This window comes from Hypanus sabinus (assembly GCF_030144855.1).
Source record: "Hypanus sabinus isolate sHypSab1 chromosome 31 unlocalized genomic scaffold, sHypSab1.hap1 SUPER_31_unloc_2, whole genome shotgun sequence".
Lineage (NCBI taxonomy): Eukaryota > Metazoa > Chordata > Chondrichthyes > Myliobatiformes > Dasyatidae > Hypanus > Hypanus sabinus.
The window spans coordinates 55085-67500 of NW_026778954.1; the positions used below are offsets into that span (position 1 = coordinate 55085).

At 52.0% G+C, this 12416-nt stretch overlaps 1 protein-coding gene across 1 annotated transcript in view; it reads left to right on the forward strand.

Moving 5' to 3' along the window:
- Positions 1-4960: 4960 nt before the first annotated feature.
- The window catches only part of naaladl1 (N-acetylated alpha-linked acidic dipeptidase like 1), a 230477-nt gene continuing 223021 nt past the window's right edge, over positions 4961-12416 (forward strand). The window contains exon 1 of the mRNA XM_059957704.1: positions 4961-5151. Coding sequence (XP_059813687.1) covers positions 4961-5151 — 191 coding nt within the window. The remainder of the gene's footprint in view (positions 5152-12416) is intronic.

Sequence of the window (12416 nt, forward strand, 5' to 3'; positions counted from 1 at the left end):
GACACACACTCAATGATTCAGGAACAGCTTCTTCCCCTCTGCCATCAGGGAGAAGGTACAGGAGCCTGAAGACACACACTCAACAATTCAGGAACAGCTTCTTCCCCTCTGCCATCAGGGAGGAGGTACAGGAGCCTGAAGACACACACTCAACAATTCAGGAACAGCTTCTCGCCTTCTGCCATCAGGGAGGAGGTACAGGAGCCTGAAGACACACACTCAGTGATTCAGGAACAGCTCCTTCCCCTCCGCCATCAGGGAGGTGGTACAGGAGCCTGAAGACACACACTCAGTGATTCAGGGACAGCTTCTTCCCCTCTGCCATCAGGGAGGGTATACAGGAACCTGAAGACGCACACTCAACGATTCAGGAACAGCTTCTCCCCCTCTGCCATCAGGGAGGGTGTACAGGAACCTGAAGACGCACACTCAACGATTCAGGAACAGCTTCTTCCCCTCTGCCGTCAGGGAGGAGGTACAGGAGCCTGAGGACACACACTCAATGATTCAGGAACAGCTTCTTCCCCTCTGCCATCAGGGAGGAGGTTCAGGAGCCTGAAGACGCACACTCAACGATTCAGGAACAGCTTCTTCCCCTCTGCCGTCAGGGAGGAGGTACAAGAGCCTGAGGACACACACTCAATGATTCAGGAACAGCTTCTTCCCCTCTGCCATCAGGGAGAAGGTACAGGAGCCTGAGGACACACACTCAATGATTCAGGAACAGCTTCTACCCCTCTGCCATCAGGGAGGAGGTACAGGAGCCTGAAGACACACACTCAGCGATTCAGGAACAGCTTCTTCCCCTCTGCCATCAGGGAGGAGGTACAGGAGCCTGAAGACACACACTCAGTGATTCAGGAACAGCTCCTTCCCCTCCGCCATCAGGGAGGTGGTACAGGAGCCTGAAGACACACACTCAGTGATTCAGGGACAGCTTCTTCCCCTCTGCCATCAGGGAGGGTATACAGGAACCTGAAGACGCACACTCAACGATTCAGGAACAGCTTCTCCCCCTCTGCCATCAGGGAGGGTGTACAGGAACCTGAAGACGCACACTCAACGATTCAGGAACAGCTTCTTCCCCTCTGCCGTCAGGGAGGAGGTACAGGAGCCTGAGGACACACACTCAATGATTCAGGAACAGCTTCTTCCCCTCTGCCATCAGGGAGAAGGTACAGGAGCCTGAGGACACACACTCAATGATTCAGGAACAGCTTCTTCCCCTCTGCCATCAGGGAGGAGGTACAGGAGCCTGAAGACACACACTCAACGATTCAGGAACAGCTTCTTCCCCTCTGCCATCAGGGAGGAGGTACAGGAGCCTGAAGACACACACTCAGCGATTCAGGAACAGCTTCTCTCCTTCTGCCATCAGGGAGGAGGTACAGGAGCCTGAAGACACACACTCAATGATTCAGGAACAGCTTCTTCCCCTCTGCCATCAGGGAGGAGGTACAGGAGCCTGAAGACACACACTCAGCGATTCAGGAACAGCTTCTTCCCCTCTGCCATCAGGGAGGAGGTACAGGAGCCTGAAGACACACACTCAGTGATTCAGGAACAGCTCCTTCCCCTCTGCCATCAGGGAGGTGGTACAGGAGCCTGAAGACACACACTCAGTGATTCAGGGACAGCTTCTTCCCCTCTGCCATCAGGGAGGGTATACAGGAACCTGAAGACGCACACTCAACGATTCAGGAACAGCTTCTCCCCCTCTGCCATCAGGGAGGGTGTACAGGAACCTGAAGACGCACACTCAACGATTCAGGAACAGCTTCTTCCCCTCTGCCGTCAGGGAGGAGGTACAGGAGCCTGAGGACACACACTCAATGATTCAGGAACAGCTTCTTCCCCTCTGCCATCAGGGAGAAGGTACAGGAGCCTGAAGACACACACTCAGCGATTCAGGAACAGCTTCTTCCCCTCTGCCATCTGGGAGAAGGTACAGGAGCCTGAAGACACACACTCAGTGATTCAGGAACAGCTTCTTCCCCTCTGCCATCAGGGAGGAGGTACAGGAGCCTGAAGACACACACTCAACAATTCAGGAACAGCTTCTTCCCCTCTGCCATCAGGGAGGAGGTACAGGAGCCTGAAGACACACACTCAACAATTCAGGAACAGCTTCTCGCCTTCTGCCATCAGGGAGGAGGTACAGGAGCCTGAAGACACACACTCAGCGATTCAGGAACAGCTTCTTCCCCTCTGCCATCAGGGAGGAGGTACAGGAGCCTGAAGACACACACTCAGCGATTCAGGAACAGCTTCTTCCCCTCTGCCATCAGGGAGGAGGTACAGGAGCCTGAAGACACACACTCAGCGATTCAGGAACAGCTTCTTCCCCTCTGCCATCAGGGAGGAGGTACAGGAGCCTGAAGACACACACTCAGTGATTCAGGAACAGCTCCTTCCCCTCCGCCATCAGGGAGGTGGTACAGGAGCCTGAAGACACACACTCAGTGATTCAGGGACAGCTTCTTCCCCTCTGCCATCAGGGAGGGTATACAGGAACCTGAAGACGCACACTCAACGATTCAGGAACAGCTTCCCCCCCTCTGCCATCAGGGAGGGTGTACAGGAACCTGAAGACGCACACTCAATGATTCAGGAACAGCTTCTTCCCCTCTGCCATCAGGGAGAAGGTACAGGAGCCTGAGGACACACACTCAACGATTCAGGAACAGCTTCTTCCCCTCTGCCATCAGGGAGGAGGTACAGGAGCCTGAAGACACACACTCAACGATTCAGGAACAGCTTCTTCCCCTCTGCCATCAGGGAGGAGGTTCAGGAGCCTGAAGACACACACTCAGCGATTCAGGAACAGCTTCTCCCCCTCTGCCATCAGGGAGGAGGTACAGGAGCCTGAAGACACACACTCAGCGATTCAGGAACAGCTTCTCCCCCTCTGCCATCTGATTTCTGAATGGAGATTGAACCCATGGATACTACATCACTTTTTTAATATATATTATTTCTGCTTTTTTGCATGATTTTTAATCTATTCAATATACGTATTCTGTAATTTATTTATCTGTTATTATTTTCTCTCTCTCTGCTAGATTATGTATCGCATTGACCTGCGGCTGCTAAGTTAAAAAAGTTCACATCACATCCCGGTGATGATAAACCGACTGATTCATCATGGGTAATCCATTTCCCACTCAACCCCAAACTCCTGCCTTCTCCCTCTAACTTTTCATGCCCTGAATCATCAAGAATCTATTAACTTCTGCCGTTCAAATACTCACTCCACAGCTACTTCCAGCAATGAATTCCACAAATTCACCACACCATTCCTCCTCATCTCTGTCCTAAGTGGATGTCACTCTATTCCCAGACTCCCCCACTATAGGAAACATCCTCTCCACATCCACTCTATCTGTGTCCTCTGGTCCTAGACTCCCCCACTATAGGAAACATTCTCTCCACATCCACTCTATCTGTATCCTCTGGTCCTAGACTCCCCCACTATAGGAAACATCCTCTCCACATCCACTCTATCTGTGTCCTCTAGTCCTAGACTCCCCCACTACAGGAAACATCCTCTCCACATCCACTCTATCTGTGTCCTCTGGTCCTAGACTCCCCCACTATAGGAAACATCCTCTCCACATCCACTCTATCTGTGTCCTCCGGTCCTAGACTCTGCACTATAGGAAACATCCTCTCCACATCCACTCTATCTGTGTCCTCTGGTCCTAGACTAACCCACTACAGGAAACATCCTCTCCACATCCACTCTATCTGTGTCCTCTGGTCCCAGTCTCCCCCACTATAGGAAACATCCTCTCCACATCCACTCTATCTGTGTCCTCTGGTCCTAGACTAACCCACTACAGGAAACATCCTCTCCACATCCACTCTATCTGTGTCCTCTGGTCCCAGTCTCCCCCACTATAGGAAACATCCTCTCCACATCCACTCTATCTATGTCCTCTGGTCCTAGACTCCCCCCACTATAGGAAACATCCTCTCCACATCCACTCTATCTGTGTCCTCTGGTCCTAGACTCACCCACTACAGGAAACATCCTCTCCACATCCACTCTATCTGTGTCCTCTGGTCCCAGACTCCCCACTATAGGAAACATCCTCTCCACATCCACTCTATCTGTGTCCTCTGGTCCTAGACTCCCCCCACTATAGGAAACATCCTCTCCACATCCACTCTATCTGTGTCCTCTGGTCCTAGACTCACCCACTACAGGAAACATCCTCTCCACATCCACTCTATCTGTGTCCTCTGGTCCTAGACTCCCCCTCTATAGGAAACATCCTCTCCACATCCACTCTATCTGTGTCCTCTGGTCCTAGACTCCCCCACTATGGGAAACATCCTCTCCACATCAACTCTATCTGTGTCCTCTGGTGCTAGACTACCCCACTATAGGAAACATCCTCTCCACATCCACTCTATCTGTGTCCTCTGGTCCTAGACTCACCCACTACAGGAAACATCCTCTCCACATCCACTCTATCTGTGTCCTCTGGTCCTAGACTCCCCCACTATAGGAAACATCCTCTCCACATCCACTCTATCTGTGTCCTCCGGTCCAATCTGCCTCTGAGAACCCTGTCCAGCTCCCGGCCTTCACGTCTGTCTCAGCTGCTAAACCCGGTGGGACGGGTTCAACGCTGACGGGGAACTCCTGGTGTCGGCCTCTGCCGTTCCATTGGCTGCGTGGAGAGGGGGGGGCCTGCCCAGTCTAGCGTATCACGTAGACACCACAGCCACGGCCGAGCTGGACCCTCGGATTGCCCCTGGCATGGATGCCAGCATGGAGTGGTTGGGCTGTGTGTACACGGGGTGCCCAGGGAAGTCGGAGGTGTGGCGCCATGCCGTCTGTTTATGATCTTTCAGTCAGATCGTCTGATGGATAATGAGTAACAGAGGGTTATATATTATCCTGAGATCTGTCCCCGATCTCAGTGTCGCAGAGCCGGCTCCGTATGCAGGGATGAAGGCATGGATCATCAGCGCGCTGGTGGGCGCTGCCTGCTTGGCCATCGGCCTCCTGCTGGGGCATTTTGCCATCCCGAAGGACGGGGGCACGGTGCAGGGAGAGGTTGCCACCCAGGACATCGATGAGGAGCTGCTCCAGAGCTTCATGGACCAGATCGACCCCCGGAAGATCGAGGAGAACCTGAGGTGTGTGAGGAGGGGGCAGAGGGAAGGAGGCGCTGCCGAGGCTCAGGAGGAGGGAGTGGAGCCGTCTCCCGTCTCCAGTGAGAGCCAGGTTCAGTCCTGGGCTCCAGCGCTGTGTGCGTGCGTGGGATCCGCCCGGGGGGTTTCTCTTCCCAGCGGCATGCGGGGTCGGTGTAGACTGGCCCCCTGGTGAGTGGGTGAGGGGTACGTTCTGGGGAGCGTGGGAGCAATAAGTTCGGATCAGAGTAAGTGGGTGGTTGCCGGTCGGCATGGATTTGGCGGGCCGAATGGCCTGTTTCTCTCCGCGGGGACGGGGACGTCAGTGAAGTAGTGAGCGGAGGGAATTCGATGGAGGCATCCAAAACGCCAGGAGCGGTCCGTCCCCCCCGCACGGCCAGCGTTCAGATCCGGTGCCAGCCGTCGAGCCTCCCCGTGGAAGGCGTGAGCTTCCTCCCGGTGCTCCGGTTGCCTCCCGCGGTCCAAAGACGGGCCGGTTGGCAGGTTCACTGGTCACTGTAAATTGTCCCGTCATTAGGGTAGGGTTAAATCAATTAATGAACAATAATCGGCACTGGTGGTGAAGACAGGCCACACCTCCCGGATGTGTGCCCCTGTGCGGCCCTCACCGCCGTCTGGCTGGGCTCAGATAGATTGGCTGAGGACACCTCGGGAGCTCAGGTGGAGACAGTGACGATATGTACAGCTCAAAGTCAAGCTTCGGCTTACCGTCATTCGCCAACCCTGATGGCGTTCCTCCGGACCAAGGTGCACAACGCAGTACAAACTCCCACACGCGGCACGTCAAGTGATATTGCCACAAGTAGATTAACAACTCGTCAGGTGCAATTACAGCACAGGTTCAGAAGCAAACAGGAGAATGTAACTGACATGGAGGGACCTGGCTGGCTGCTGGCGGCTCAGACGGGGGATGAAGCTATTTCCCATCCCGACAGCTCATGTCCGAATGCTACGGGACCTCCTGGCTGACAGGGTGGGTCGGAGAGATTGCTGGACGGGGAAGAGGGATCATTGACAATGCTAAGCCCATGTACACAGCCTCCTGACAGATATCTGTGATGGGCGGAAGAGAGACCCCTGCGACCCCACTAATCCACTGCAGGGACCAGCAGCCAGACGTCCAGACACTGACGCAGCAGGTCAGGACACAAACCTGGGTTGGAATGGGGGGGGGTGGGGAGATGCCCTCAGGAATTGCAGACACGGCTGTGCTTCCTTCAGCAAAGAGGGAGAGTTGAGGGAGCTGTCAGTACGAGCAACGGGCGAGGGAGAGTAGCCGGGCTGGGCAGTGACCATCTGACCACTGACCCTTCACAATCAGGGACACTGGAACTGTCACAGGTACCGGGATACAGTGAGAGGACGGTCCAGTACACGGTTCACACTGAACAGATCAGTGCACAGTGTATCGAGGTCGAACAAGGACAGACGGTATAAACAGGGAGCGGGATGCCTCCCTGGTGTGCATATGAACTGCCTTCTTTGGGTTCTGATAACAGGCTCCCACTATCAATTCAATACCCTCAAAGTCTCTGTCTCAAATACACTCTGACAACCAAGACCAGCTCCTGGAGTCTATGTGTGCCTTCGACTTCAAACCCGGCACAACCGTTACTACAGATGGGTGTCTGTACAGAGAGTCACCACGGACTGGTCTGTCTGTACAGAGGGTCACCACGGACTGGTCTGTCCGTACAGAGAGAGTCACCATGGACTGGTCTGTCTGTACAGAGAGTCACCACAGACTGGTCTGGCTGTACAGAGAGTCACCACGGACTGGTCTGTCCGTACAGAGAGAGTCACCATGGACTGGTCTGTCTGTACAGAGAGTCACCACAGACTGGTCTGTCTGTACAGAGAGTCACCATGGACTGGTCTGTCCGTACAGAGAGAGTCACCATGGACTGGTCTGTCTGTACAGAGAGAGTCACCATGGACTGGTCTGTCTGTACAGAGTCACCATGGACTGGTCTGTCTGTACAGAGTCACCACAGACTGGTCTGTCTGTACAGAGAGTCACCATGGACTGGTCTGTCTGTACAGAGAGAGTCACCATGGACTGGTCTGTCTGTACAGAGAGAGTCACCATGGACTGGTCTGTCTGTACAGAGAGTCACCATGGACTGGTCTGTCTGTACAGAGAGTCACCACGGACTGGTCTGTCCGTACAGAGAGTCACCACGGACTGGTCTGTCTGTACAGAGAGTCACCATGGACTGGTCTGTCTGTACAGAGAGAGTCACCATGGACTGGTCTGTCCGTACAGAGAGAGTCACCACGGACTGGTCTGTCTGTACAGAGAGAGTCACCATGGACTGGTCTGTCTGTACAGAGAGTCACCACAGACTGGTCTGTCTGTACAGAGAGAGTCACCATGGACTGGTCTGTCCGTACAGAGAGAGTCACCACGGACTGGTCTGTCTGTACAGAGAGTCACCACGGACTGGTCTGTCTGTACAGAGAGAATCACCATGGACTGGTCTGTCTGTACAGAGAGTCACCACGGACTGGTCTGTCTGTACAGAGTCACCATGGACTGGTCTGTCTGTACAGAGAGTCACCACGGACTGGTCTGTCTGTACAGAGTCACCATGGACTGGTCTGTCTGTACAGAGAGTCACCACGGACTGGTCTGTCTGTACAGAGTCACCATGGACTGGTCTGTCTGTACAGAGAGTCACCACGGACTGGTCTGTCCGGACAGAGAGAGTCACCACGGACTGGTCTGTCTGTACAGAGAGTCACCATGGACTGGTCTGTCTGTACAGAGAGTCACCACGGACTGGTCTGTCTGTACAGAGAGTCACCACGGACTGGTCTGTCTGTACAGAGAGTCACCACGGACTGGTCTGTCTGTACAGAGAGAGTCACCACGGACTGGTCTGTCTGTACAGAGAGTCACCACGGACTGGTCTGTCTGTACAGAGAGTCACCATGGACTGGTCTGTCTGTACAGAGAGTCACCATGGACTGGTCTGTCTGTACAGAGAGTCACCACGGACTGGTCTGTCTGTACAGAGAGAGTCACCACGGACTGGTCTGTCTGTACAGAGAGTCACCATGGACTGGTCTGTCTGTACAGAGAGTCACCACGGACTGGTCTGTCTGTACAGAGAGTCACCATGGACTGGTCTGTCTGTACAGAGAGTCACCACGGACTGGTCTGTCCGTACAGAGAGTCACCATGGACTGGTCTGTCTGTACAGAGAGTCACCACGGACTGGTCTGTCTGTACAGAATACTCAATAACTTCACACGCATTGTTCTCTGTCACTGATGATAATCTTTCATCAGATTATTTGAAGGGTACTTCCAGACCAAGGTGTGCATGACTGTGCAGAACGGTTATATACATCGCTCGCGTGCCCAGTACTATAGTAATTTGTGTTGTGTTGTCTCCCCCACTATAGGAAACATCCTCTCCACATCCACTCTATCTGTGTCCTCTGGTCCTAGACTCCCCCACTATAGGAAACATCCTCTCCACATCCACTCTATCTGTGTCCTCTGGTCCCAGACTCCCCCACTATAGGAAACATCCTCTCCACATCCACTCGATCTGTGTCCTCTGGTCCTAGACTCCTCCACTATAGGAAACATCCTCTCCACATCCGTTCTGTCTGTGTCCTCTGGTCCCAGACTCCCCCACTGTAGGAAACATCCTCTCCACATCTACTCTGTGAAAGCCTTTCAGCATTCAATAGGTTTTGATGTGGTCACCCCCTCATTCTTCTGAATCGCAGCAAATACAGGCCCAGAGCCATCAAACGCTCTTCATGTGGTTGTTAAGAACTTTGCAGTGAACTAAACGCAACGGCACTCAATCCGACTCGGTTGATTCCTTTGCCTCTCCTGTAATCCCGAAACGTAGTGCCTCTGCCAGGGAGGACCTGGATTCTGACCTCACTTTGGAAGACATAACCTCTGCCATTAAGTCATTCCCGTCTGGCAAGGCGGCTGGGCCAGATGGATCTGTCTGCGAGTTTCACAAGAAATTCTGTGATGCCCTCGCCCCACTCCTCCTCCGAATGATATCTTGCTCCCAGAGAGACAAAGCTTCGCCTAAAACATTGCACGAGGCTAACATTTCCCTCATTCTAAAGCATAGTGAAGAGGGAACAGACCCGGCCAGCTACAGGCCCACTGCACTCCCGATCTTCGACAGAAAGGTGATCACTAAAGTGCTGGCTGGCCGGCTAATCAAGCACTTGTCTCTGTCATTCATGCTGATCAGACGGGCGGCATCCCTTTCCAGTGTCAGACACCTCCTTCGTGCTGACCGTGGGAAATCCAGCAACGCAGTGACCTTATCCCTTGATGCATAGGAAGCTTTTCACCCGATCGAGGGGCCTTACGTGTTTGAGTCACCGTACAGGTTTGGGTTCGGTAAGTCATTCCGATAAACGCCAGCCCAATGCGTTCTGTCGTAACCAATGGTGACAATGTAACTGTTACCCCGACTCCGTTCAGTTCAGCAGGGCTGCCCTCTCTCGCTGGCCCTCTTTGCCCCACGCCCTGAAATAAGAAGTCACCCAGATGTTGTGGGTTTGAACGTGGGAGATATTGAAACACTTATTAGTTTATACGCCGATGATGTGATTCTCTACGAGTCAGTCCCCCTTCTCCTAGATTTATTCACCTCCTTTGGCTGACTTTGGTGACTTTTTGCCCCTCTCCGACGTCTACACGCCGGGGTTTTTTGGCAATTGTCCCATTTAAAGTAGTTAAAGATCACCTTACCTAGCTTGGCTTGACTATACCCAAAGATCCTAAACTAATATTTAAATTAAACTTTGCGGAGTTTATCTCAAAACTTAAACAGAACATAGAAAGTTGGAAAACCTTACCTTTGTCCATGATTGGCCGTATAAATTCAATTAAAATGATCGCCCTTCCTAGATTTCTCTATCTTTGTCAAAATCTCCCCATTTTTCTCACATCAGCCTTCTTTGAAGAGTTGGACTCGGTAATTTTGTCTTCCATTTGGAATTACAAGAACCACAGGATTTCAAAGATTCATTTGCAAAAGCCCAGGTCTGAAGGAATGTACTGGGCTGTCAATGTCAGGGCTCTAGCAACAGGGGGCTCCAGATAACTCAGGGCTTGATGGTCGTACTGTAGCTTCACTGTGAAGATCAGGGAGGCCTGGAGAGAGGAACTGGGCACTGAACTATCGGAAGCTGCCTGGGACAAGGGTTTGTCTATGATACAGGTGTGGTGAACTACATATACCTGTCTGGACATGCCCCTCTGCTGACTGCTCCTGAGGCTCCTCCCACAGACCCCAGTATAAAGGCGATTGGAGGCACTGCTCCTCCCTCAGTCTCCAGGATGTTGTGTGGTGGTCACTTGCAGCTGATAAAAGCCTATCGTTGGCCTCCTGTCTCCCAGAGTTATTGATGGTGCATCAACGGGCCTGCTCTGTTAACAGTAGACAGCAACTGATCCAGTTCAGATCCAGTTCCATCGCCTTCACTGTTCTAAACTCAGGTTGCACAAGACTTACCCTTTTGTCTCGCCAATGTGTGATAGACGTCAAGGGATGGAGGGCACGTTGTCACACACCTTTTGGTTTTGCCTTCACTGAATGGATTTTGGTCCAAAATATCCGACTATAACAGAGCCTTCCCCTTGTAAGCTGGTCTGGCCATCTTTGGCTGTTCACGATCCACTCTACGCTTCCCTACGGCCATATCTGATGCTGGGGATGACTGTCGCTAAGCGCTCTGTCCTGAGGGAATGGAAACCACCCTCTCCCCCTCCTTTCCGGAGACACGATCTCAGCCAGACAGAGGGGGAGACTCAGGTTCATGGGAACCAATTCAATTAAAACATTTTCGGCTATCTGGGATCCATTTCTTACCTACCTGGACGAGGCGGGGGGCAGTTGAACAATCTTTCATGGCCCTCATTTGAGACTTAATGTTTAGCAGTCTGTACAACAGGCATCCCTCTAACGTTATGTCTTGTTTTCTCGCTCATTTTATCTTCACACGTGGCTGCGCTTATATGTTCTTGTTGACTTTATTGATTTTTGAAAATTTTGAAAATAAAGTATTAAAATAAACGACCCGTCCCTCCACCTGTCCTCATATCATCCGCAAACATTGCAACAAAGCCGTCAATTCCGTCAGCTGAGCCTTTGACATGTAAAAAAGAATCGGTCCCCACACAGATCCCCGTGGAGAACACTGGTGACCAGCAGCCAGTCAGAAAAGGTTCCCTTTATTCCCATTCTTTGCCTCCTGCCGATCAGCCACTGCTTTACCCATGCTAGAATCTTTCCTGTAATACCTTGGGCTCGTAGCTTGTGAGCAGCCTCGTGTGTGGCACCTTGTCAAAGGCCTTTTGAAAATCCAACCCCACAACATCAACCGATTCTCCTTTGTCGTTGTTATTTCTTCAAGGAATTCCAACAGATTTCTCAGGTAAGATTGTCCCTTGAGGAAACCACGCTGACTGTGGCCTATTTCATCATGAGTCCCCCGAAACCTCATCCTCGACAATCGACTCCAACACCTTCCCAACCACCGAGCTCAGACTAACTGGCCGATAGTTTCCTTTCTTCTGCCTCTCTCCGTTCTTGAAGAGCGGAGTGACACTTGCAATTTTCCAGATTTCTGGAACCATTCCAGAATCTAGTGATCCTCGAAAGGTCATCGCTAATGCCTCCACGATCTCTTCAGCCGCCCCTTTCAGAACCCTGGGGTGTAGCCCACTTGGTTCAGGTGACCTGTCCACCTTCGGACCTTTCAGCTTCCCGAGAACCTTCTCTCTAGTTATGGTAACTTCACACACACTACATTAGCCCCGCCATCTGGAACTTCCACCCCATACTGCTAGAGTCTTCCACAGTGAAGACCGACACAAAATATCTATTCAGTTCATCCGCCATTTCCTGGTCCCCCATTACTCCCTCTCCGGCATCATTTTCCAGTGGTCCAGTATCCCCTCTCACCTCTCTTTTACACTTTATGTATCTGAAGAAACTTTTGGTGTTCACTTTAATATTATTGGCTAGCTTACTTTTGAATTCCATCTTTGCCTTCAAAATAACTTGTTTAGTCACCTTCTGTTAGTTTTTAAAAGGTTCCCAGTCCTCCAACTTCCCACGAATGTTTATTCTATTAAATACCCTCTCTTTGGCTTTTATGTTGGCTTTGACTTCCCTAGTCAGCCACGGTTGTGTCATCTTGCCTTTTTGGGATGTATCGACCCTGTTCCTTCCGCATTGCTTCCTGAAATTCCGG